General features: G+C 40.7%; 2 protein-coding genes across 10 annotated transcripts in view; one reads left to right on the top strand and one right to left on the bottom strand.

The window, feature by feature from the left end:
• Window positions 1-27880, top strand: part of ARSG (arylsulfatase G) — a 124622-nt gene that overhangs the window by 4334 nt on the left and 92408 nt on the right. The window lies entirely within an intron of this gene.
• SLC16A6 (solute carrier family 16 member 6) lies at window positions 384-26334 on the bottom strand. Of its 4 annotated transcripts, XM_014065149.2 has the most exons (7): window positions 25875-26334; window positions 22804-22872; window positions 13839-14079; window positions 12042-12185; window positions 10092-10220; window positions 6625-7449; window positions 384-4964 (listed from the first exon to the last, which is right to left on the bottom strand). In XM_014065149.2, exons 2-7 carry the CDS (start codon window positions 22822-22824, stop codon window positions 4735-4737), a joined length of 1590 nt encoding a protein of 529 aa, XP_013920624.2. In that variant the 5' UTR covers window positions 22825-22872; window positions 25875-26334; the 3' UTR covers window positions 384-4734. The 4 variants fall into 4 exon arrangements, with proteins under 4 accessions (XP_013920624.2, XP_013920623.2, XP_013920625.2 ...); XM_014065148.2 differs by lacking the exon at window positions 22804-22872; XM_014065150.2 differs by lacking the exons at window positions 22804-22872; window positions 25875-26334 and adding an exon at window positions 18319-18845.

The following is a 27880-nucleotide window of genomic DNA, read 5'->3' as shown; positions in this document are numbered from 1 at the left end:
GGTTTTACAAGCTTTGGGTAAAGGCCAAGTAGCCCTATCGCTAGCATACATACAGTATGCCATATAAAAATGCTTTACTGTTTGGTTCCCATGTCTTCACCTCACCTCTTCTTCAGCTCATGACTGAGTCTAAAATAATCCTGATCTGAGCCAAGTTTATGATATTTCTGATTTGACATCATTCCAGGTGAAGCTTCAGATATATAAAACCTTCCCACCGTACCTTGGAGGGTAGTTAAAATAAAGACCAAGTAGGAGTTGACAATGGGGATTGCAAATGCCATGCTGATGATAGTTTTGACCAACTCTAAGAATGGATGATAGCACTAACGAAAAGACAATTGATGAAGTTTGGGTCAAAAGAAGGTTTAAACCAAAATTTATTTTTTCATTAAAAAAAAAAGTTTATTGCAAATTTCATTATTTGGTAGCACTTCCAGAATCCACTAATTTACAGTACAGAATAAATCAGCATCCTGCTTCAACTATGTTTAATCCTGATTTTGAATATCTTATTCAGATGCATGCATTCTGATCACACTAATATACTATGTACATAGTAACTTCAGATACGGTCAGTTACATACATTGCATTATTTAGTATTGGAAATATTTGTAACATTACAGTAGAACTTCGTTAACTTGCAGACACAACTAATTTTTCCAACTACATGTCAAGTACACAATATGCTTTTTCTCAGAGGTTGTCCTAGTTTAGTGATCGGAACTGGTTGTGGTGAAATGATCACTAAGCAACAGTCGCTAAGGGGATCAAGTGACTGAAAGAGGGAGAGAGACACAGTGGTGCCTTCTCATTCAGATAAAGTTCTCGTATATACGGGGTCTGTACCTGATCTCCCCCCCGCCCCCGCCCCCAAGCATACACACCTTTCCATGACACTTAGCTATTTTCTCCACCCCTGCCCTCCCATGAAAGTGTTAACTGCAAATTCACAAGCTTAGCTTTGTAACCCTAATTGATTATAACCCTCCTGGTATCTGAGGTTGTATAAAACTGACCAGTTCTTAATCACTTTCACACTGAAGGTTTTGTTGGGGTAAATGTTTGCATTGGTTGGAAAATGATTTTTTATTACTGTTTTATTTGCAAGCAGTCACTGTTGCTATGCAATATGAGGCATGTGCCTGTATTGTGGTAATTTTATATTAGAATTCAAACTACAGTAATTTAGGTAAGTTAGACCAGAAATAGGTATGGAATCAGCATTTGCCAGTGACTGGCCTTTTATTCCAAACATTTTATTACATTGCTATGCCTACCTAACATTTCCTGCTTTACTAGGAATATAACAAGTATATGATGTGCTTGCTAAACAAATAACTAATTTCATTGGCACATGCCTCATGTTTTATTCCTTTTTTGCCATCAAAAAAATCCAGAAAATCTAGTTATTCCCTTCTCTCAGTCTTTTCTGCAGTTTATCGAGGCTCTACTGTACATGATAAAGTGCTAAAAGTAAACAAACGATCCCAAATTACAACATGGTCTTCCGAATTTTCCACCAGGACAGATACAGAGACACCATGTTCCTGTGCCTACGGCACCTTGATGACAAAACTAAAGGATTTTACTAGAACAGAGTGCAAGTAAATAGCTCTTAAGATCATGGTTTTATTGTTTTATAAGAATATTTAAAATCAGAATGTCTTATATATGATTCACTAAAAATTTGCCAGCATTCATACATTTATGTCTTAAGTACATTGTGATGGTACAGATTAGGTTGCATTTGCTTTTTGGTAGGGGATTCTGGAACCCTATGAGGAATCACAATGACCTTGATTTGTATAGTTTTAGCAGAACAATTGACATACAGTATCAATGGATTATCAATAAACATTTTGAATCTGTATTCAAACAAAATCTTTTTATTTTCTCATTTTCCCCCTGAATTGTCTAGTGATAAAAAGACTTATAAAAGTGGGGTAAGAAAGCTCGTGTCACCTTTGATGTGGCTATTTATTAAAAGTCAGTGAACAATAGTCAACATGTGGCCACCACCTCTTAGAATTCCCTTTCTTTATACAAAAGTTAACTGAAAATGGGAGCTGCACAAATTGCATTTTAAAAATATTAACTTTGTTGTATTTTTCTCTCTGCAGTGATTGTTACATTGATCCATGCACTATGTAACTGCAATGAATGGAATATTTTTTTTTAAAAAAAACAGGGTTACCAGATATAGCTGTAAAAAATCTGGATGACCACTAGATGACAGCCAATAGTTAGGTTTAAGTATCTCTGCTGCCCTTCTGTGGTCACTTGGATTTTTTAAACAAATCAGATAACCCTCATAGTTCTCTCCAAGGCTTCATTTATGCAGTTGGCCCCTTTAAGATCTCAAATATGGCTGCATTGAGGCATACTGCCCAGTGGGAATTGCAAGAAAGTAGATGACTGAGGCATCAGATTATATAGTTTCACCTTTCAATGCACTCTACTGTAAGGACAACTGTGGTTATACAAATGGAATGACAAAATGTACAACCTTCATATGAAGGCACTGATGGAACAATCAGAGCTTCTATTTAACTTATAAAAGACCTACACGAATGAGTGTGGAAGTTAACAAAGGTAAGAACAGGTCCCAAAAATACAGCATGGACGTTCTCAAGCTTGTCTATACAGGACTAAAGCCTACAGACACAGACCTAACTGAAAGGTGATTCATAGTGTAACCAGAGGTGGGTTCCTACCGGTACGGCCAAACTGGTAGTGGTATGCTGGCCTGGATCGCAAAACTGACAGTGACACAGGCTGGCCATGCCCATGAACCGGTTTCCCAGTCGCCGCCATCTTTTTTTGTGGAATTCTGCGCATGCGCAGAACAATTTCCTTTGAACCGTGCATGCACACACAGCACACATCCAGCGCATGCAAAGTGCGAACACAAGCAAACCAGCAGTAATGCCGGCTAGAACTCACCTCTGAGTATAACTAAGGACTGGAATGTTTTCAGAATAAAAATGTTTTTCTCCTGATTCATCAACCTTTCACAGGTAGTCCTTGACTTACAACAATTCATTTATGACAATTCAAAGTTGCAACGTAACTGAAACAAGTTATAACTTTTTCACACTTACGACTGTTGCAGCAGCCCCATAGTCACACGTTCAAAATTCAGACGATTGGCAACTGCCTCATATTTATGACGGTTGCAGTATCCTGGGATCATGTGATCACCTTTTGCAAACTTCTGACAAGCAGAGTCAGTGGGGAAGCCCGATTCACTTAACAAACATATTATTCACCTAACAACTGCAGTAATTCACTGAACAACTATGGCAAGAAAGCTTGTAAACTGGGCCAAAACTCAAATGTCTTGCCTAGCAACAGAAATGTTGGGCTCAGTTGTGGTCATGAGGACTATCTATACTGAAACAATCTTAATGCAATTCCATACATGCTTGAAATGTTTTACTGGATTTAAATCACAGCCTCCATTACATCAGAACAGACTATCTTAGTCTTATTAACTAAGCCTACAGTCTGGTTGTTTCAGTCTTTGAACTCCAAAACATCACACAGTATCTTTGTTTCATTTCTTTATAAGGTACCTGTTGCAACACTTCTATAACCGTAAAACTAAGTAGGTGCACTATTATCTATACCTAAAAGTCTACACACTAGAAATGCATCAAGAAGACTTGGAAAGAGTTTGGGGCATATGCTTTGTTTTAAATAAAAGTTGATCACAAAATAAAAATAAATAACTTTTTTTAAAAACTAAGACTGCTAGAATCAGTGATTTGGCTGAATATCAAAAGGCAAGTACCATTAAGTCTTTAAAAGTACAATCCTATTCATGCACAATCAGAATTAGTCCTTCTATGCCTGATATTGTGATTTTGAACATATCTATTTGAAAAGCAAGTCTCACCAAGGCTGCAAATTTATGCACATTCAGTAGTGTATCTTGAAGAAAACAGTACAACATATAAATAATCATACTTAAGATTATGCAATAATTTTCATCTGCATTTAAGGTAATACTGTTATGAAAAAGCTAAAGTAACTGGCCCTAAAATGGAACTGGTAACCTCCAAACATTTGTGGAGTTTAACCAACTTTTTTTTTTAAAAGCACACAAAAGCTATTCGTTAATTCACTAGTGAGGAGTGACAAAAGTTAACATCTTCCCATATGTTGCTGCATTCCAATTCAAGTCACAGGACAAGGAGAATTGGCTACCTGTTCCAAGTATAAATGTAATACCTGTTCTCCAAAATTAAAACACAGAGCAGCTATGCTTATTTGATGAAAAGAAACATTTCAAGATGGTTTCATCAGAATAGTTATTTTGTGGCATATTCCTCTGTTGTTAATTAAGAGAAGGACATTTCTGGTGTCAGAACCTCCTAGGCAACAAAAACATGGCAAACTTTAGCTTTTAGTTGGATAAGCCATATCTGATTTTTCTTTCGCCTAACATCTTGCTTCTTCACTATGATTTGGAATTGAGATGTGTTGCCTGCTTCCCATTAAGAAGTACATTTGAATCACAACTTCATGCTCAGTAGGAGTGTGCATTGAATTAATTCTTGGAACTTCACATGCCAGGTGTTTTCAAATAATAGATAATATTAACCAGTCTTTATGATTGCTAAAATGTTCACCTTTGTTGTGTTGCATTCCCTTTAACGTGTTAGTTTTAAAAGATAGACTTGAGCTGACTTGTTTTTCCCCAATCTCTAAATAATATGTGTTAAAATTCAAGCTATGCTATCACAGCCCTTTACAGAATCCTCTGTTTTCCCAAAATCAGTTTCTATAAAATCTTCCTGAGTCTCCGAGACATTCTCTTGTATTGATTGTTTCTTTCTTTGGCATGTTAAATTCTTGCAAGGTCTCACCAATGAAAGGAATACAGCAGCCAGCAGCATTCCACCAGCACAGGAATAGAATGCAGAACTGTATTTTTTTGTGGTATCCACTAGTACGCCTGTAAAGCAGAAAGACAAGAACATGTTATGAAAAACTTTATACGTACCAATTTGCCACAATCCTTTGAAACATTTTCTTCTTTCCTGAGCATGACTTATAGAACACCAAATTTAATCTTCCAAGTTTAAGAACAACCAGAGGGGCACCTGGGCTTAATTAAGTGAATTACTTAAATAATTATTGCATTATTTAAAAAGAAGGGAAATGACTTTATCAAACTCTGTTCCTATGATGCATGCTTGGGGTTTGGGTCCATCCTAAATAGCTCAAAATTGTAAACAATTCTAGAAAAGATATTTAGGTGCTCCATGAAGTGCAGCCATTCAACTCACTACTGCAATTATTTCTAAACAGTCTTGAAGATAAAATGATGATTGTTGTTTGTCTTGGGCATAGAAGTCAAATGGTAATTTGCTCTTTAATAATTAGTGTTTCACTCTGGTTGAGTGTCTGATTTATTTAATTTTCACATTCTTTAAGCTGTGGCTGGACAACTTGTGCTCTCCCAGGTGTTTATGAACTGCACCTTCCACCATCATCCCTTAATAGTCCTAATAGGCTACAGGTCTCCTATTCCTCTCTTACCTTCCACATATAAACTTTGTTCTGATTCCTTATTTGCCTGCATATTGCTAAACTCAGAATAAAAATCTATGTGGCTACGGTCAGGCAAGTAGAGATTTCTATCGCTTGTAAAGAGCTGGGTTCAAGTATTAATCTGGCGCTGGGCAATCTCTCTTTCACTATTAGCCATCTGTAAAATAGGAACAACTACCCACTTCATAAGAGTTTGAGGCATAAAACAATATACCAATCTTGAAGCCCTCTGTAAATTAAAATTTCAATTGCTAATAATATGATTAGTAAGGATGCTACTGTTCAGCTACCTCCCATGCAGATGGATAATGTCTGGAAGCAGAAGTAGTGCTTAAATATTGGTCGGGGGAGTAGCAAGTTTGTTTATTATCTAAGTCTTAGATTTGTATACCACTTCATAATGCTTTTACAGCCCTCTCTAAGCAGTTTACAATGTCAGCCTATTGTCCCCAACAATCTGGGTCATTTTACTGACCTCAGAAGGATGGAAGGCTGAGTCAACCTTAAGCTGTTCAGAATCAAACTTCTGGCAGTTAGCAGAATCAGCCTGCAATACTGCATTCCAACCACTGCACCACCATGTCTCTTTTACACAATAAATTGAGTGGCTCCTTTAGGGAGGCTGATGAAAATGCAATGCTTATAAATCTATATGGGCTGCTAATGTAAACTCTTGCCTTCTATTATTGACCTAGAGTCCTTACTACCTAGGAGTATTTCAACTTCCTTCTGCTTCCGTACATATACTATATAAGCTGAATCGAATGTTCCCTGCTCACATAAGAGCAACTTTTCCATTTTGTACTTGTTCTTCAACTGCGGTTTAGTATATATTACCATCACAGTAGAAAGCTGCCTAATATTGAGTCAAGTAATAGGTAGAATCTTGTCAGTACTGTCTGGCAATATCTCTTCATGTTTTCAGTGAGAGCTTTCTTCAGCTCTACCTGATGATGACACATTGAACCTTGGGATTCAGGGGTGCAATTGTTATGAGCCCCAGCATGGGTAGTAAGTAGAGAGAGAGGTAAGAAGATCTCTGAAATGCTGCTTAAGGTTACCTGCAAGGGGTGGTCCAGCCAACCCTGCTAAGCTTTGAATAAATACATAGACTCCCGCAGCAGATGCCATCCTCTCAATGCCGACGACATCGTCTTCAGCCAGCATTGGAATGTGTGTGCCCGCTACCGTCCCGAGCATGAATCCAAAGAAAATGCTACACATCATTAGCCCCCAAAAATTGTAGGCGAGAGGGAAGGCAAAAAGGGCAACGTCCAGCAGAATGACACAAATGAGCTCAATGTAAATTTTTCTGATGGGCTTTTTGTTGAGCAGCCAACCAGCGCCGATTCTACCAAAGACCTCAGCAATGGCCATGGCGGAAAGGATGTAAGCAGAGCAATCCTTGCTGATGCCAAGGCTCATGCTGAGAGGAATTATGTATAGGGAAGGAGCAAAGAATCCCAAAGTAGCAAATAGACCAAAAAGTGCGTAACAAATAAAGCTGTAGTCTTTCAACACAGAGAAGTCTAGGAGTTTTGGTTTGGGCTCCTTGGTAGGAATGCCACTACTGGCTATGAACATCTCCGTGTTTTCCTTTGGCTCTTCACTTTTAAGTTCCAACTTGACATCTCTAGGTATGTTGTGAGGTGAGGTAGTTATTTCTACTCCAGAGTCAATGGAGTCTATTGAGGTGCGTGTCTGTTCATTTTCAAGCATGTACTTTGTCTCTCTTTGCTGTTCCACTGGTGATGCATTCACTTCTTCTTCTGCTATGATTTTGATGGGTCGCAGCAGCAATCCACAGGCAGTAATTCCAAGCTGCAGTAGACCAACAAACAAGAGGCTGGCTCTCCAACCAAAGTATTCCTTTGAAGCAGTGATAGCTATAGCATAGGAAAGAGTAAAATGTACGTATGAACTTGGAAAAACACTCATGTTTATAACAATAAGTTAAAATATTGCCATGGTTTGCACTCATGTAGTTTAGGGGCAGGCATAGAATTCTTGGCTAATTACTTTGGGGCACGTGGGTAGCTTAAGCATGAGAAATGGAAAAGCAAACTACAAAACATATTTTTATGCCAAGTGTTTCTTCGCCCAGGTAAGCTTTGGTGCTGCTGAACTTCAGCACATATTAGACATGTGTGTGTGTGTGTGCGTGTGTTGTATTTGTGCTGTTAAATAAATAAAGGGAGACTAGTATAAATCTATTTCAAGCTATTTAGCTCTCATCAGCTAGCCATACCCTTACTGGGATTCATTTATCAGCACAAATACAACACACATGTAACAAAGGCAACAGTAAAAATATTGGGTTTCTGTCGTGATGGTCTCTTGTGACGAGCCGATGGACAGAGAATGGAAGCAGTTAGCTTCCTCCCATGATTGGGGCATACCAGGGGTTGTGACACTATATATATATATATATATATATATGTGTGTGTGTGTGTGTGTGTGTGTGTGTATTAAGTGGTCAGATATATATCTGAAGGTGGATGGGTGGGAGGCAGGTGGATGGGCCTATCACACGGACAATGGTCAATTGATTAATGATGTATAAAGGCAGATATCTTCAATAGTAGTTTTTACACTCTGAACATGTTAGCAGAGGCTAATGAAAGCTAAGTGGGTAATATATTTTAAGTTCCAGAGATCATAATGTCTGTCTGTCTCTCTCTCTCTATATATATATTACAGTTCTCTTACTTTTCCAAATCTATACTCTGTGAAACTAAAATGAGTGTCTGCCTACACCATTATGGAATGAATTATATGCAATAGATATGGGAGCTATAACAGAAGTGGGAGACACTAAGTATGGGCAAAATGAAGGTTCTGGTGTGGAGGAAGACTGAAAGCACATTTCATCTAAGCACGTATAGTAGGCCTGATGAATTCTAGTAGCCTACTAGAATTGCATCAAGCCATTTGGACATGTGCTAAGACCCCCAGGGTTTGAATTTCAGATATGATGCATTAATCTTCCAGATAACTACATAGACAGCCTTTCTACTATTAATACTGCAGTTGGAATTGCAACTCAGCTTTATTTTTAGCTTGGAAATTTTGCACAGATTGTATGTCATTTTACTCTGCTTATTGAAAAAATAGTAGCAAAGTGAGAACATGCTCTATAGTAGTCCGAGCTCGTGTCTAGAATAACGAAGGAGTTAAATCGTGTCCCTAAATCGTGTCCCTAACAAATTTAGGCACAAACCCCCTTTTACAGTGTCTTTTCTTTATATTTTCAATGTAATGATCTGGCGATCCCTTTTGTCATCCTGTCCTTTATTATTCTAAATCTCCCACTCTCACTTCTTACTTAGCAAAGGTTTGATTTTTCTTAAGATTGGAAAGAAGTTCTGATTACTTGGAATATAATGAATGGATTGGTCTCTGACTCTTTAACGAAAACAGCGTGCATTACGAGAACTTGCTATGCTTTTCTAGAAAATATGTTTGAAGTTGAGAATGCAATTAAATTGATATCTTGTCTCTTTGCAGGATCTCCAATAACAGTATTTGAGATTCTCCCCACAACAATCCTATGATGTATCCTGAGCACAAACAAACTTGGTTGGCTGAAACCTGGGGAGGACAAAAGCGGCCTCACACCCCTGAGGCCCTCGGGAAATCGGAAACGAATCATTTCCGAACTTCTGGTTGGCCCGTTGTTCGCCCTCCCCAGGCTTCAGGAAAGCCTCCAGAATCTGGGGAGCCCGAACCTCCCCCCCGGGTGGGGAGAGGTTACGCACGCATGAGATGGGTGGGGCGCAATGAATTGTGGGTGTGGGCACGCACACACAATTTTGCCACACCTTTACAAAAAGGTTTGCCATCACTGTTCTAGTCTAATGCTTTTATCCACTAAATCAAAATGGCCCTCAATTATCTATTTACTTCTTTACAATATATAGTTGATGCCTTTGAAGCATGATTTAATGGATTAAGCACAGTTCTGCTCAAATGAAAAATCCATGACTTTTATTATGTCTGGCAGAACTGTATGCGCTTTTAAGAACTGGAAATGTTGCATTTTTGAAAATGATTAAGATGGAAATCCTTTCTCCATCATTGATCTCTTTTTCTGCTCTATTACAAAGTAACCCAAAGAGGAACATTAATTTGAAGTTGTACATTCTCTACAACAGGGATCCTCAGCCCCTGGCCATGGACCGGTACCAATCTATGGTCCGTTGGAAACCGGGCCGTGCAAGCAGCAGGCAAACAGGCTAAGCTTAATCTGTATCTGCGTGAGATCCAAGTTGCGCACATGAAACCATCCCCCCTCCGGTCTGTGGAGTATAGTTTTTCTTCCAAAACCAGTCCCTGGAGCCATAAGGGTTAGTGCTCTACAATTAATATATTTGTAAATTGAAAATAAAAGTTTAACATGGCCCCAAGGAAGCTAGGTTTGGGCAGGACTATGTTTTGATATAGTCATACCCAAAAAAGGTGAAGAAGCAAACAATATTAAGATGCCCCATGTCAGAAAAAGCAAGAAACATGTTTTTGTTTTTTTTACCTGGTGCAAAAGAAAAAACAGCAAAGCATTCTCCTGTAGAAGCCACGGCAGTGACCAATGAGCGCTTTTTGTCAAAGTACTGAGACAGAATGGTAACAGTTGGAAGAAAGGCAAAGCAGTATCCTAAACCTGTCAATAAATGCCAAACATTAAAATAAAGCTGTTATGCTCCTGCAGGATCAAATATATTTATTTTTCCCAACTGTATTTTTTAAGAAATTATTCACTCAGGACATACTCTTTGTCACCAATAATTATTCCTGAAATAGCAATAGTACTTAGACTTACTGTGTTTCCCCAAAAATACGACAGGGTCTTATTTTCTTTTTACTTACAAAATATGGCTTTGGGCTTATTATATGGGAGGGCTTATTGTTTTGGGGTTGCCGGGTGGCTGCTCTCTTGCGAACTGGCTCCCGAAGAGCCGGGCACAGCCTCAGGGGCGAAGCAGCCATGAGATGACCAAGCTCATGAGCAACCGGCCGGCAAACACCCTCTCCAGCCAGGCAGAGTGCCATTCACTGACCTAGGGGGTATCCCTAAGGCGCCAAGCCACGTGGTGCTCTGCCCGCTCCCCAGCTCCCGCGACTAGGCACATTAGGGATACCCCCTAGGTCAGTGCATGGAGCTCTGCCCGGCTGGAGAAGGGTTGTGCAAGCGCCTATTCCACCCTTAGCAGGCATGCCTCCTAGCCTCAACATGTCCTCCCTGCAGCAGCCGCTGCCACACTCCGAGCATAACGTCTTCTCTGGTTTAAAACTCCAGAACTCGGCTGCCAAGTCTTCCAGCAGTGACCGCTCTAGGAGTGCGCTCTATGGTTGTGGGCTGGCTGCTGGAAGACTCTCTGTCCGGAAGACTCTCTTATGGAGAGTTCCAGCAGCCAGCCGCCAACCATAGAGCGCACTCCTAGAGCGGCCGCTGCTGGAAGACTCGGCAGCAGAGTTTTGGAGTTTGGAACCGGATAAGATGTTATGCTTGGAGAGCGGCGGCAGGGAGAGCTGGGCTTGGATATGTTGAGGCTAGAAAGCATGCCTTCTGGGGGCGGAACAAGCACTTGCGCAACCCCCTTCTCCAGCCAAGCAGAGCTCCATGCACTGACCTGGGGGTATCCCCAATGTGCCTAGTTGTGGGAGCGGGCAGAGCGCCATGGGATACCCCTTAGGCTTGGTGCTTTAGGGATACCCCTTAGGTCAATGAATGGTGCTCTGCCCGGCTGGAGAGGAGGTTTGCCGGGTGGCTGCTTGTGAGCATGGTCACCTCTTGGCTGCTTCACCCCTGAGGCTGTGCCTGGCTCTTCGGGACCCAGTTTGCAAGGGAGTGAACCCCTCTGACCAGGCAGAACGCCACTCCCCAACCTAGTGGTATCCCGAAGGTGCCAAGCAATGTGAGCGCCTTTCTCCCCCCCCCCCCCCAGTTCCTGCGGCTTGGCACTTTCAGGATACCGCTATGTCGGTGAGCGGTGCTCTGCCTGGCCGTAGGGGGGATTGTCCAGGGGGTTTATTTTCAGGGGTGGGCTTATATTTTTTCCCACGCGAAAAATGTGGCAAGGCTTTAGTTTCAGGACAGGTTGTATTTTCGGAGAAACATGTATATACTGCTTTACAGTGTTTTACAGCCCTCTTTAAGTGGTTTACAGAGTTAGCATATTGCCCCCAACAATTTGGGTCCTCATTTTATTGACCTTGGAAGGATGGGGGCTGAGTCAACCTTGAGCCTGGTGAGATTTGAACTGCCAAATCGTAGGCAGCCAGCAAAAGCAGGCTGCAGTGCTGCATTCTAACCAGTGTGCCACCATGGCTCATTCCTGACAAGTCATTCAGCAGAACTGGGAACTGCAAATGTTTCTATTTCCAAGATACCTTGGTCTCTTCATACAAGAACTACTATTTCTGAAGGTAAACATTTCTTGCAAAATTATGATAGTGCAAAATTTCTTTAAAAGAAACTCACCTGAAACTATGCCAATTGAGATGTACATTTCAACCAGTGTACGTGCAAAGGAAGCAGCAACCATTCCACCACAGACCAGTAGCCCTCCAATCATCACCACCAGACGATGACCAAAACGATTAGCTGCAATTGTAGAAAGAGGAGCTGCAAAAAGAAAGATTGTTTATATCTCTTTTCAGACCAGAATACTGGAACCCAATCTATGTGCTTTGGTTAGCAGGGCCCTCCAAATCTCTCCTCCCCTTATAACACCTTGTATCCAACAGCTAGGAATGTGGCAACTTACAAGTCACTGGTTCGGTGATTCAAATTTACCAGGTACCAGTAATTTACTTCTGATTATTTTATTTTTACTCTATAAGAGTAGTCCCAAGTAGTATGTCACACATTTACATAATGCATGAAAACCAGTCTGGTAGTTAAGAGTTACAGCACCAGGCTAAAAACTGGGTGATTGGGAGTTTTAGTCCTTTCTTAGGCACAAAGTCAGTTGGTGATCTTGGCTGATCTCTCAACCTGAGAAGGTTGAGAAGCAATGGGAAACTACTGAAAAACCTTACAGTAAAGTGTAGGAACAAGTCCAGAAGTTGCCAGTGACTCAAAGACACCAATATAAATAATCCCCCTTACTATGTATATTTCATTAATAAGTCCATTGTGGCAAATTGGCGGGCATACCACGTTTCAATAGAGAAACCCTATTCCTCAGGTCCCATCAGGTGACATGGTTTGATTAATAGGTAATCAAAGCATGCCAGCTCTGCAGAATCAAACAGAATGGGCAGATATTATACAGAACGATCCCTCAAAAATGTAAACTTGAATTTATACCATCTAGAACAGTTATTAAACATAAAATGCATTAAAAAGTAGACTTTCTCCAAGAGCCTAATGTATACAGAATGCAATCCTTAATTGTTCTAGTACCGTATTTCTTTCAGAATCATATTATTGAAAGACAAGAGCTGGTGTGACTGAGCAATCACACTTGGGATAAATATATGTAGTCCTTACTTACTGATTGCAGTCGGAACTGGCAAATCTGTCATTAAGTGACACAGTTGTTAACCCAAAACATCATAACCACACCAGATTTACAGCAGACCCACAGTGGTTGTTAAGTGAATCACTATGGGTTGTTAAGCGCAAACATCATCTGACCACAACTTACTGCTGGCTTTCCCATTGACTTTGCTTGGTGGAAAGCCAGCTGTGAAGATTGCAAAGAGTGATGCTTATAATAAATGCATATTACATGCCCAAATCGTGATTACTTTGCTTCAGGGAAGGGTACCATGGCTGCAAGTTCAAGGTCTGATCGTAATTACAGGATTGTCCTAAGTTTGAATGATTGCTAAACAAGTGGTCATTAAATGACCACCAATAGTATAACCAAGCCTTATGCTGGGTAGGACCCCTTTAAACTCATTGAAACCACAGGTCTTAAGTCCATGATGGTGAACCAGTGGCACACGGAGCCATTTCTGAGGGCATGTGAGGCATTGCCCTGTCATCTCCAGTGTGCACGCACGCGCCGTCCAGATGATTTTCAGCCGTTTTTGCCCTCCCCAGGCTCCAAGAAAGTCATGCGTGCAGGCATGGGGCAGCAGGGGAGTCATGCATGGGGCGCGATGGGGGTATTAAATTATGGAGGTGGGCATGTGAGTGTGTGTGATAGCACGCATGCATGTGCTTTTGGCACCCAAGGTGAAAGAGGTTCGCCATCACTGTCTTAAGTCATAGGTATCCATGTATATCGTAAGTTTTCATATAACCATTATCTAAGTATTCGCTTACCTGTAAACGTAAGTACAAATACACATATTGAGATTATCCACGATATCCTGTAGTTGGTTTCATTAAAACATTCCATTAAGTCAGTAAAGAAGACCCCAAAGGACTTGATAATGCCATATGTCAAGGCCTCTACGAAGAAGAAAGCAAATGCCACAATCCATCCCCATCCTCCATCAGGCACTTTAGTATAAACATTTGGGGCAATGCATGACATTCTGGTTGTTTTGACAGTCATTTTGATCTGAAATAGAAACAATGATAAGATTGGGGTATCCTCTAAAAACACAAGGCACATAAAATTCACTTGCTAAAACATAAGGTATTAAGTGTGAAATAAATATTAAAAAATATAGTTTCCTCTAGACCAGCGGTGTCAAATTCAAGGTCTGGGGGGGGGGGGGGTGTGAGTGCTTAGATCTGGCCCATGGGGTCACCCTGGAAACAATAAAGGACCGGCCCGCAGTGCTTCAGCCAGCGAAAACAGAGCTGGGGCAGGCCACATGCGACCTTTCCAAGCTCCATTTTTGCTGGCAGAGGGTTGCAGGAGGCCGCTGCAGCCAAAAACATGGGTCAAACCACAGGTGCCCCCAACATGAGTGATGAGCTGGCCACACCAACTCCAGACCCTCTAGGTCAACACCACCACCCCCCGATGTGGCCCTCAGTGAAATTGAGTTTCACCATCCTGCCCTAGACTATGTAGAATTGAAGTAAATTTGTCTTATCAATCCTCCATCTCGTTACCACAAATTACGCTATGATTTTATAGGTGTAGTTGAATTTCTAAGCTCACAATATATTTCATCATAAGAACAGACTGATGTCATTCAAGAAAAGGCCATTAAGGATCAGATGAAAATATAGTAGAGGGCAGTTCTGGGGGTAAAAAAGAATCCACGATGATCCCAAAGCTGTAGTGAGAGTAGGGAGAATCCTGTATTTGCAATCTGTTTTTGAGCTGGATTCTAATTAAATCCAAGCCTATCCTACTACTGTTAGAGATGTTGTTTTCATAGTTGAAAATGCTGAACCATCCATATGAAGATTTTAAATGTTCCTTGTTCTCCTTTTTCAAGTCAGTTTTGACTCTTGATGATTGCCTGGGCAAGTCCCTGCAGTTTACTTGGCAAGGTTTCCAAATTGGCTTGCCACTGCTTCTTCCTCAGACTGAGATAGACTCGCCCAAGATAACCCAACTGCTTTTGAGCTTAAGGCAGAACAAGAATTTCATGGTCTCCCAGTTTTTAGCTCAGTATATTAACCACTATACCAAACTGGCCCTTTTTAAGCACTAAAACAGCCTATACAGATAATTCTTGAGTTACAACTATAATTTAGGTCCACAATTAGGGTTATAAAGCAAGTCTTCGTATGACTGGACCCAATTTTATCTTTTTTAATGGCTGTCATTGAGCAAATGTGGCACTCATTAATGGAACCCATTGTTTACTATGGGCTGTTGTTGTTTTTTTGCTGGAAACTGTAAGTAAACTTTCATTTCTGGCAAAAATGGCATAAATCAAGTCATGTGATTGTGGAGCGCTGCAAATCTGGGCTGGCTGCTCAAAATGCAATCACATGACCTGGGGAGATTGGGGTGGATGTTGCAACTGGATTCTAAGTTAAAAAAAATGGGGGGGGGGCATTTCCGTCAGAACTTTGCTCATAAGTCAAGATCTACACGGTACAAATGACTGTTTGATGCTATACACAGCAGGTTCTGACCAGTTCTGGAGAACCATTAATGGAAATTTTGAGAAGTTTGGAGAATAAGTAAATGCCACCTCTGACTGGCCCCGCCCCCATCTATTTTTTGCCTCCCGAGTTTCAGCTGATGAGGAGGAAATGGGGATTTTGCAGTACCCTTCCCCTAGAGGGGAATGGAGCTTTTACAGTATCCTTCCCCTGCCACACCCACCAAGCCATGCCACGCCCACCGAACCTGTAGTAAAAAAAAATGTGAATCCCACCACTGATACACAGGCAGTAATTGCTGATTCTCAAGGTGCTTGATAACTCAATAAAAGGTCCTTATCTAGTGCACTCTAAAACAGAGTCAAGCATGCCTGAAAAAGTTCTTTGTGCTGATACTTTGTATAGTCCCAGGTTAATGGCACACCATGTAACCTTTGAGTGGTTCTTGAAATATGAGTGTTCAGAGCACTTTCCACATGAGTAAACTTTGGAAATAATATACTCAAGTGTTCTGAGTGTATCGAAGAGTTTTCTGTTTCAATTTGGAGACTACAATTCCCTTTTTCTGCTCTACTGATGCCTCAACTTTGGTAGATTAGAGCAGTACTAGGAGCCAAAAAGAGTCCTCATGCAATAATCTGTATTTTAATTCCAAGAAATGCAGGAATATATGAGAGTTCTAATTTAGTGGGGCTGGACAACAGAACATTGGGGAAAGTGGTATTAGAAGATCTTGGGGCTCTAAAAATTAATAGCAATGCTTTCTGAAACAATTGAACTGTTCTAATTCAGTATCTCAATATGATGAAGTCAGAATTTGTGTCTCTAAAGTATATTTTCTCAATGGAGTGCAGAGCAACTTTCCACGGGGGGGGGGGGGGGGAAGAGATGGAAGAACTTTGCTTCATGACAAAAGTAATAAAGTCACTGGCTTAAAATTCTTGGACCATCCATCTTTTATTCCAGCATTCTTGCAGTGCAAAGATTTGCAAAAATAACTCTGGGCAGGTATCCTATCCTGCTGCAATTGCCAATGATTCTTTAGCTGCCAGTTCTGTGGGGGTGCTTGGAAACATTTATGCATACAAAGTTCTGCTTTAGTCCCAGTTAACAGAGTTTCGAGTTTGACTATATCTAAATAGGCAATTCTGTATCCTTGATACACAAGATTTTTCTATACATACAGTAATACTATTATGTCTTAGTACCAGTGTACACTCTTATTGTACTATTGATAAGGAACAAATTCCCTGATGTCATGGACTTAATTACCATATATGTAGTGAAATATAAGTGCTTAAGTGTGCCAAATTGCATGTGAGATACATTTAGGAGAAAGTTAGCAAAATAATTAGAAAAAATAATTTAAAGTATGTAATAAAGAGTTTTAATGTTTTCAGGAAAACATTTCTTTATCAAGAGTTTTTATGTCAATAAATGTGTTTTGAAATTAATTTATGTTGTCAAATAATTCCTGAAATATAGGATTCAGTGTTGTATAAGAGGAAGGATTTTAAGATTTGGTTTGCAAGAGACAAATTTTTTTAAAAACTTTGTTTTTAAACGTTCATAAAATCATTTATGTTTTAGTCCAAAGGCACTGCTATGCCATTTTAAAGCTGATATGGAGCTTTTAACATGTTAATTAAAATAGGTAAAAATTATACAGAAAGGAAAATCAGTAATTATTTTTAGTCAACCTGCAATGCACAGGTGCTTATGAAACCATAAGACCTGACAGTTTGTGCCTGATAACTTCAAATTTGGAGGAATAAGAACAGGAAGTATCTAATATTTCAAGAATCTGTGTAAAAGAGCAAAGTAACTTTTGTTACTGTAACTCTTAATATGGACCAGGCAGGACTATTGTATTAATAATCTTACCTGGTTTGCATTACATGTTACATGAATGTGGTGATATGTTAAGGAGTGTAACAAATCCTACAGCAAAATCAAATGTTAAAAGAATTTCATTCCCCTCCCCAAAAAAATTTGGGGCAGAAAGAAAATAGTTAAGGCTTTAGGTAATCTGAGTCATAATACAGTAATCCGTACATATGTGAGATTTTGATCAAATCCTGTCTAAAGCCCGGCATAGGACAGGCTCCAATATTAGTTTCATTTGCTTCTGGAGAATATGTATTGTTAAGTCCTGTCTATGCCATTTCTGCTTCAACATTGTACTTCGTTTGCACCTTCCAGGTCGCTGCTCAGAAAAGCGCAGCTTTAAAACGATGTGGAATCCAAGGGCTTTGTTTAGCGGAGATGCGACGCCTGCAGAATTCAATAGCGCGGAACAGAATGTTTAGCGGCCACGTTGCGCCATGCGGTTATCCTCAATCCGGTTTAAAGCGCATTGACAGAATGCAAATCTGCGCTGTTCTTTCGCCTTGTATAAATAACGCCTTATAAAGCTCTTTTTCCCATTTTAAAAACAGAAGGGGGAAAAGAGAGACCTATATTATACGCAAGGTTTTTTTTTCTTATTTCTTTCTTTAAGTATTTTCTTCCGAATGGAAGAGCAACCCCTCCGTTGCCCGCTCCCTGTCCACGCGATGCATGTTTAGAGCGTGGGAAGTGAGCAGTGGGCACGAAGGCCCAGGACTGTATTCTTCATATCCTGTGCAACCTCCAAGACACAGTTACACTTTATTTTTCCAATCGGATCCCTTTTCTTTCAGAGAGACGGATGTTATTTCCGATTAAAACAATAAGTAACCGTTAAATAAATAAAAAAAACGACAGCAAGACAACCAAACTTGTGCCCAGAAGAAAAGTCACTTACCAGGTCAGCAGACGATGTTGCTGCTGCAACTTGGGGAGAGAAAGGTGTGGAAGAAAAAAGGATTCCCCCCCAAGCTGCAGAGAAGAGCACCTTTGGTCTATGACCTGGTCAGCAACATGCTGAGGCAGCGGCTGGAACACCCGACCCCTTCGCCCTCAGTAGCGCGAACCAAAGACCCCGCTCCAGAAGGCGCGGGAAGGGGCTGCAGTCGCTTCAGACTTATACTCCTGACCCCCTTTTGGAAAAGGTGGAGTCTGCCCTGCTCCAAAAATAGACCCCCTTCGTCGGGAAAGAGCGGCGGGGAGTCTGGCTCGTTATCCGATGCTAGGCTCCCGTTGCTGGTGCCAAGGCTGCCCCATGGCCAGCCGGCGCCCCCTTCGCTCCCGAGTTTTTTTAATTTTTCCGGGGGATTTCTGCCCTCGGCTCGATTCGTTCGCGATCTCCCTCGCCTTCCCACGCGCACCCGCTCCCCTTTTTAAAGCAAAGGCTGCCGTCTCTTCTGGTTCACACCACATCAAGCTCCGCTTTTTTTATATACCGGCTCAAGCCGGTTTCTACCGGCGAATCTGGCGCGCGCTGTAACTCAGCAGCGCCATGTGCGCGCCGGAACCCGGTTTTGCAATTGCAGCAGCTGAAGAGCGGGCGGGCGGGCCGGCTTCCGCGCGCTCTAGAGGGAAGCGCGCGCCGGGCGGCCGCAGGAGCCGCGACCTGAACGAGTAACGTGGGAGAGGTGGCGGCAAACCCAAGGGAAAGGGTGCGGCGGGGGTGGGGTAGATGAGTTTTTATTTGGAGAGCGGACGGGCTGTGCCACGTTTGCTTCCCTTCGTGACACCTTCCCCTCTTTGCTCATAAGGGCATAAAACTGATGTAATTCGCCTAAGCCGCAGCCCAGACGCGCGGTTATAAAGAGACTTTCCCCGTCCCTTTTTTTCTCCCTTGTTAAGTTCCTCTTTTATAAGAAGCAGCGCCGAGGCAGAGCTCGAAAAACCATTTCCCTCCCCCAGTTAGCAATGTATATTCCAAGCGGCACTATATGTAAACTCCCTCCCAGCTCCACATTTCACAGAGGCTGAGCATCTAAATGCAAAAGGAAGCATCGCTGCGCCGCTTGGAATCTTTACTTTAGCTCATCCCCGAAGAGGCCATCTCGGTGGGAGGAGGTCCCTCGCGTGAGACTCGCTTCCCAAGACTGCAGTCTTTCCTCTCCCCCACCCCCGCCCTGCTTCCAGCAAGGGAGCATCTCCTAAGCAAGTTCGGCGCGTTCTTTCTCAACAGTTCTCCGTACTGTTAAAGGTACCATCTTTTCCCTCCCCTCCCCTGCATGGATTCTGCTCCACTGTCTTCATCAGTACGTGAATTTGCGGGGGGTCGTCTGTGGCGGGTGGGTGAGAGCAACAAGGGGAAATTCCCTTCAGCTTATGTCAACACGGGATTGTTAAGCGGCGGAGCCTCTCGCTTAAGTCTGCCTCAAGCCTGCCTCGCAGGAAGGTCAGTTAAGGTAAACTGCCGCAGGGAGCGCCGAGTATTGTCTGGCGGAAGGCATCCGCGCTAATTTCTTCCTCAGGCCCACCCGGCAGCATCGGCATCTTTTCAACGAAGGAGAAACGGCAGGATATACTAAACACCCCCCACCACCACCACCTCACCCGAGAAGCCGTTCAAAAGTGGGGAGGCGTGGACATAACGTTTGAGTCCCAAGCTTTGCCCCTCGAAGCCCTAGCGGCAAACATTGATTGACCCAGACCAGGAAACTGAAAAATGCAACGAAGCAGTCCGAGTGGATCCGGCTGGTGCCCAGACCAAACTCCGGGTGTCACTAGCACCCGAGTAGTTCTTTGCAGCTTCGCAGTTGCAAATCCCTGGTATGTCCGCTACATTCCCAGGGCAAAAAGCCTCGTGTGAAACAGTCGCGCGCGCGGGGCGAGCGAAACTATCGAAAGAAAATCGCGCCAAACTGCCACACTGCAGTCAACGCTGACCGGCTGGAGAGTTGATGTAACCTTGGGCCGCGTGTACTTTTTAATTATAACTTCGTACTTGCCCCCACAGCTTTTAAAGAAGCATCCTCTGAATTGCTGGGGCAGGCTCCTAAAACAGAGGTGGGGGACGACTCCTGTAGCGCCTCCTAGCGGTCAGCTTGTTTGTCAGATAAGGGTTCCCGGGCGCAAGCCTCCAGCGCGCGCTTTCTTGCCTTCGCGGCGGCGCGAACTTCTTTTCCCCAGGTTCAAGCTCGCGCTGCCGCCGCTACTGCTAAGAGCCGATCCGGACAGAACAGGTTTCTGCCAGTTTGGGTGTGTGTGTGTCTGGATTCTGTTGTATACATGCACTAGATACTCCTAACCTCCCGGAAGCCGAGCTGTCCTTGTTGCAACGGATGCTACTGATGACTCAATAGGCTGGCGGTGCTTGCGAACTAGCAGTTGCAGAAATCGAAGTCGTCGCCGCCGCCGCCGCTCCCCTCCCCCGAGTTGGGAGTTTGCAGTCTTTAGCCTTTGTGTCTTGTGTTTCTCTCCTTTTGGTCCAGAAGAGATTTTTTTTTCATGTTGTCAGGTCTCTTAAAGGCTCCCGAAGATTATTTTTGCTGAGTTATTAGAACTCAGCTTGTTAACGCTACTTTCACTGACGGCTGCTGTGAGTGTCTTTACTGACCCACGTGTGTGAAGTTCTTGCATGCAACCTAAAATTATTCACTTGAATGGTAACTTTTAAAGGATACCGCAAAGCTAGTTGGCTCCAGAAATGCATAATTGCAGTATTTCCACTTTCTACAGCAGCAAAAGAGGTTTTCCCCCCCCTTCGTGATGGCTTGTTGGAACAAACGGAAAAGCAGAGGCTGTAATAGACATTTGAAGTGCTTACATAAACTGGCCAAGTAGTCTTTGAGGAATACCATTTAATAGTAATAACCAAAAAAGAAACCCCAAAGAAAATACTCAAAACATTATTTTGGATTGTTTTTAAAGGTCTGATAGAGCTCAGTTAAATACAATAAAAAAGTGGATTGGGAATGAAGCCATTTCTGCCTTTTACTGTAAAGTGATTTGAATGGCACTGTAGCAATCAGAATGTCAAGGAGACTTAAATATAACAATTCCCTCTTTGCCATACTGAAAGATGCTACAGATATTAAGATGGGTGGCCATGTAAATCTTTTAAATTAGATATTTTATCCCAATTGTGAAAGCTTACTTAGAAATTAGTTTTAATATATTCAATGAAGTGTGCATTGAAATCAGTTTCAGATTCTTTGTCATTAGCACTTTTACTGGAATTCTGGTTGCAACTGGTTTCTTCAGCTCAGATAAATTTGGAAGACTGGGTGAAAGCTGACAGAAGCCAAATGGGTAAGGCATGCCACTTAGAACAGTGTGTTTACAGTCATTTTAAAGCAAAATGTACTTAACAGTTCATTGGATTTGAGGGCCCTGGAAGATATCATTACAGTTTGTGTGAGCTAAACACTGAAGTCAAGTTTCCCAGTCAAGTATCCTTCATTTGTCTTGGGACTGAAGTAATTGGAAGATTTAACTAGAATATCTGCTTGCTGGGATCCTATTGTTATGTCACATCTGGAGTTTGACAGGTTGGAGAAGGCTCCTTTGTGAATTTCCTAAATGGTATAAGGATAAACCATTTCTGCTGAATCTGAATTTTATTAAATATATTTATATTTAAATGTATTAAAATGTTAAATAATTCTGGAGCACCTTTGCTCCAGAACATAAAAAGATTAGTTATAGGCATTGCTTTTTATGAGAATAATATTCTACTTCCTCCTCCACTCTTCAAATTTATTGCAGCATTACTCTTAATTCTCTCAATCTGTCTTCACAACTTTCCTGTGAAGTTGGGATAATATTAACTCTTCCCTAAATAAGCTAAATGAGAATTTGAAGCTTTGTTTCTTCAATTTGCATTCTAACTGTTGTATGGGGATAACATAGATAATATTTTTAATATGCAGCTGTAGGAAAGCAGTTGCCTGTCCAGAATCTCCAAGGATTGTGGCATGAATAGAATTTGATTTAAGCCCTTGACTCTCATGGTTACATCAACAAATCTGAAAAGCTGATTGTGCATGTTTGTTCAGTTTCTGGAAAAGAACACCTTTTGGCCAGATAAGCTGTTTGTACTTCAAACAAAAATGCATGACACTATAAATGTATGACGCCGTCTTTGTTTCTGCATATACTTTTTTTAATTTTTTTTAAAAAAAATCAGTAAAAATTAATAAACAGTAAAAACTAATAAAAATTACACTTCGAGAAGGAGAAGAGAATTGAAAGGAAAAAAAAGTGCAGGAAAGAAAGCATAAAGAAAAATATATAAAGAAATGACTTCCAACCTTCATCACAACGATAAACACATTTAGTAATTCTAAATCCCCTGTAAGGTTACACACAGTGTGTGTGTGTGTGTGTGTGTGTATGTACATACATACATACATACATACATACATACATACATCTTGTTTCCAGCCCTTACCTTCCCTATAAGCAAATCCATAAAACATCAGCTTTTCAGTCCTGGTGTCAGCAGAAAGTCCCTAAAGAACTTTGGAAAACAAAATAAAATCTTAACATTAACCTTGATCAAATAAGCCAACTTTATATTGCTACCTAAACTTTCAGCAGTCTTAATTTTAAATTCAGCCAAATATTGTTGTGGGATTTTATTTCTCTTAAATTCTTCCTTATCCCATTGCACATATTTCTTCAAGGTTTTAACAAGCCTCTTTCCTAAATCGAATAAAATGTTTTTTTCCAGGTCATTCTCTTGGCTTCTCACTTGTATTTCCCTTTTAATTTTTAAAACTTCAAATGGTTATTTTGTGTATGTATGTATGTATGTATGTGGATTCTTTTTGAAATTGTTCTCAGCCTGTCATTTTTACGGTTCATTTTCAATACTTTGTCTTATCAGATAACACTTTTTGGACATAATCCATCCTTAGAAGCAGTTATCATTACTGAATGTTGATCATGACTCCATCCTTGCAATAAGCTTGTATTCTTTTTTCTTAGAATCTTTAATCTTCTCTAGTGTGCTATTTCTAAAATCATAAACTTCTCCTATAACTGAAAATAACCAGGATAGCCAAAATAAGTGTTTCCCATGAAAATGTATTTATTTTTTAATAATAAATTACATAGTAAAAGTCAATATTTCAAATCCATCTGAACCAAATTTATGTTAATCCATTTGTATCTTTCTTAGATCAAAATCTTACTTAGCTTTTTGCTCGAATTCTTAAAGTTTATGATTAATTCTTCTTTTGTTCAAAGTTGAAGATAAAATTCACTGTATTGACTTTCCAAACTTGTCGTTCCAAAGATCTTTAGTAACTTTAAAAAGATTAATAGACAATTTCTAAAAGTGAATAGTAAGTGAAATATTCATATTTAGTGTCCTTTAAAAGCTGTCACATTGCAAGCAAGATGGATAATCTTGTCGTCTGGTGCTGAAATCCATGGAAAGTCTTGTAGTTGCCTCATAAAGACCAGGCCTCTGGAGCACATGTGGCTGATCTTCTGTCCTCTCCGTATCCAGAGAGGTTCCAAAGATCCAGTTTATTTGTCGATTCCTAATTCTTTGCCATGGTTGATAACTCTACTTTTGCATCTTCAGTTCACCACACCTCCCCCCAGAAATCTGTTTCTCCGTGTTCTGAACGGGTTTTATTCTTTGAAGCATGAGCAGTGCCATTGCTTAAAGTTAACTATCTGGTTTAGCTTTTTTTAAAAATCAATCTCAGCTCATCTTGCTATACAAACATTAACATGTCCCTGCATATTGTTGCTAGCACTCACCATAGCAGTTCAGACTTGGTTTCCAGAGTCCTGAATGGTAGCAGTCAGTGCTGTGGTCAGTACTTTAATGTTGACTTTGTCCTCATTTCATTCATCTCAAATTAATAAAGTGAAGCCATACCCCATATAGTTTACTCAGTTGGTAGAGGATGGAAACTTCACCCTTTGCCATGCTGATCACAAGCTTGTAAGATAAAGAAAACTTCTGCTTTGCTAAGCTGATCAGACATTAAAGAAAACTGAAGAAAACCCCTAGTCAAAGCTTAATTTCAAATCAAAAAGTCAACTTCAGTGCTCCAGAAAATCAAATTGTAAGGATTGTAAGAATACAAATTATACTAATAACATGCACAATCGGAATCTCTTGTCATTACTGTTTGAACTCTTCATTATTGTTTGAACTTTTTTTTATTTTCTTAATTAAAGTCATTCAGAAATAAGCTTGGGATAGCATTGGGGGTAGCATTGGAAAGTACCATGTAATATATAGAACAAGTGGAGGACATAAGAGGAATCAGTGGAAATGTGCAATATGAGGAAGAAGCTGTTTGTCTTTAGGAGGGTATCCTGTATTTCTGTTAGCTATCAGACAAATCATGTCTGATCTTCTTAAAACAAAGGAAAAGCAGAGAAGATGAAAACAACACCTTGCTTTTCGGCTTGGGCTCAGTCAAAAAAACCCTGTTTTTTTGTTTCTGCCTCTGTTGTCAAGGTTAAATATGCAAAAAATAAAAAGTCTGCTTCATTTTCTTAGGATATTGTTGGACTGTACACTGGAGCAGAATCATTTCACCCCAAGAACAAATTCCAGTTTGGAATATTTGTGGTGCCTAGGCTCAGAAATCTGCCTACCCTTCCTCTTGTGTTTCATTTAGGATATAATTTGTTTACAGATACATTTCATTTTTGTGTATAGTAATTAAACACATTAAGCTTTACCAAATAGATATATTTAACAACATGCCTGAACAATGGAATTATTGGATATTTAGCATGGAGAAGATCCAGAATCTTTTCTAGAAAGCATGGAAATTAATTTATTCTCAGTTCTGAACAGCCTATATGATCAATGCCATTACTTAGATTTAATTCTTCATTTTGTAATTCATGACATTTATGGCAGAATCTTTGATTTCAGAATAATACTCACTTTTCAATACTCTGAATTAATTCAGGCGAAAATTAAGATAAGTTATGTACCACCATGGAGTTGCTTGAAATGTGAATCATATTATATTCATGTTTCCCCAATAAGGTGAGACCTTTTCACATATACATGAATTCTAACACTGTCAGTGTATCTCCTTATGTTTTTCTGAGGTCTCAAAAGAACTAAATCCTTGTTGTTGACTCTAAGGAATGATGACTTTTCCAGATAGCGAGGTTCATTAGTTCATTCACTAATTCTAACTGATATTTTATCAATTAAGTGTAGCTTATATTGCAATAAAAGAGGATATAAACCAAGGGAGAATTACAGGATGTGTAGCTTGTGTAGTCCTTGTGTAGCCCTCTAAGCTTGATGGTTTTCTTAAAAATGTTTCATTACCAAACTGATGATGTTACATAGTTTGGTAATGAAACGTCTGCAAGAAAAAAATCAAGCTCAGAGAGCACCAAGGACCCCACAGTTCAACCCTGGACCACAAATATTATCTTGTATCGGTATTTGTATCTTGAACCAACCATAAAAATCTATCCTAGGATTCTCTTTTAAAATGAAAAGTAAACATAATATAAACTTACCGTATTGACATTGTGGAGGTCTCCTGTAGGTGTCTCCATATCTTAAAAGGCCTCTTTGCTATCTAAGACAGACTGGGAACCATATCAATGTCTGATATGTCCAGTCTACAATTTCAAGATAAATGACAACATGAAACAAAGGAGATCCATGCTAAAAATAATTAAAAATCAGAAACTTTATAAGATTTTAAATCCCTCCCACAAAGAAATAACTTTAAAGTTGTTTATTTCTCAGGTAAGGAACTGGATAAAGCCCCCGGGTGCCCCTCCACCATTAGCTAATAACTAACCTTGGTTTGCAGTTTCTGCTTATGCTAGTTAGCATTCCTTTAATCGCTAAGACACATCAAGTAGCTGCTCAGGTTTCTAAAATCTGGGTAAGCGGGCTACAACACAAATTCTGCAAACAATGCCAAAAGCAGTTGCTTTCGCAAAAGGAGCATAGAGACAAATGGGCTGTTTGCTTCCCAAAGTGATAACCCTTGTATTCTAGGTGGCATGATTTGGGAAGATTCTCCAGCTGGCAACTTCTAGATACTGCTGTTGTGTTGCATTTGCACCTTCTGACATGCTGACTTAGAATTCTGAGAATTAAAAACTCAAGGAACTGGAAGGTGCCAGGTGGGAGAAGGGTGACATCCAGCCGCTGCTCACTCAGGCTTCAGATGCATGTTGACTCAGGCAGAAAACTACCACACTGGCAGTCAAAGACAATGTTCATCCTTCTCTCCTGAAAGGATGGTTTTCTGCTAAAAAAAGAAAAAAATGTAGCTTACTGGATGTTTCACCCTGTCCTTTCCCCTCTCTATCTTTCCCATCACAACAGACAGTAGGACCTACTTAAGTCTGGCTGATCTTTAAAAGTTCTAAACCTATTGAGACCTATTCAATGGATGGGAGACTACCAACAAATCCCAGGATTGCAGACTACTTGAGAAAACATCCTGGAAGAAATTAATGACACCACATCTGTAGAGAAAGTTACATGGGTTTGTCCATAAAGTCAAGTTTTTTTTAATCTCATGCTACCAGTCAAATTCAGCACTTAGGCCTGTATCCTTAGATATCTTTCAAGCATCTTTATTAGGCCTGGGTGCATATGACAATTAAGAGTTAGCAGCAGTGGTGGGATTCAATTTTTTTTACTACCGGTTCTGTGGGTGTGGCTTTGTGGGCGTGGTGTGGCCCGGAAAAGAAGATCAGCTGGGAGGCAGCAGGGGCAGGGCCTGCAGGGTTCCTACCGGTCTGCGCCGGTTCTTGTAAACTGGTTGGTTGATGAACCCGGAAGTGATTAACTTCCGGGAACGCCGGTACCGGTCCTGGCCCCTGTCACTGCAAAGCGCCCTTGCCAGCGCATCGCAGCTCGCTCGCTCCCCCGCACGTCCGCTGTGTGTGTGTAATGTCCCGCAGCATTAATAATGATCTAGTAATATTTCCTTATACATTTTAGGGACCTTTCCTTACATAATTGGTGTTTTCTTTCATACTTTTGAATTTCTAATTCCTGTTTCCGTTAGTTGGCAATTGCTAAAACCAATCCCACGTGAAAAAGCCTTCTTGATTTTAATTCTCAATTTATTCCTGCACATTGTAATATTTATTCATTTACATATCTCTATTTTTCCACTGTTGGGCAAACACAATTCCAGCAGCTGCTAACATGTGTAAAAGCATTGGTTGAATTTGGCCGTATTTTTAATTATGAAATTGATTTGAACGACTACAGGGATTTTTGGGAAAATGTGCTGAAAAATCCAGATAACTACAAAATTCCTGACAGTGTCAGAAAAGCTAGAGATATTGTCAGGAAAATTGCTGTTAGTTCAGCAGAGGTGGAAAGGGGGTTCTCAAAAATGAACCTCATATGTTCAGAGCAAAGAACACGCCTAATTGTTCCAAACATCAGTAATCTGATGGTGATAAGTGTTGTTGGCATACCTGTTGAGAGAGGGGACCCAATTCCTACAGTGAAGGTTTGGCTCAGAGCGCACCACCACACTCCCACC

Source organism: Thamnophis sirtalis, unplaced genomic scaffold, assembly GCF_051295495.1.
Source record: "Thamnophis sirtalis isolate CommonGarterSnake01/CBP01778 unplaced genomic scaffold, rThaSir2_p1.2 scaffold_3, whole genome shotgun sequence".
In the NCBI taxonomy this organism is placed as follows: domain Eukaryota; kingdom Metazoa; phylum Chordata; class Lepidosauria; order Squamata; family Natricidae; genus Thamnophis; species Thamnophis sirtalis.
The sequence above is the reverse complement of the archived record's forward strand: the minus strand, read 5'-3'. Positions and strand labels throughout refer to the sequence as shown.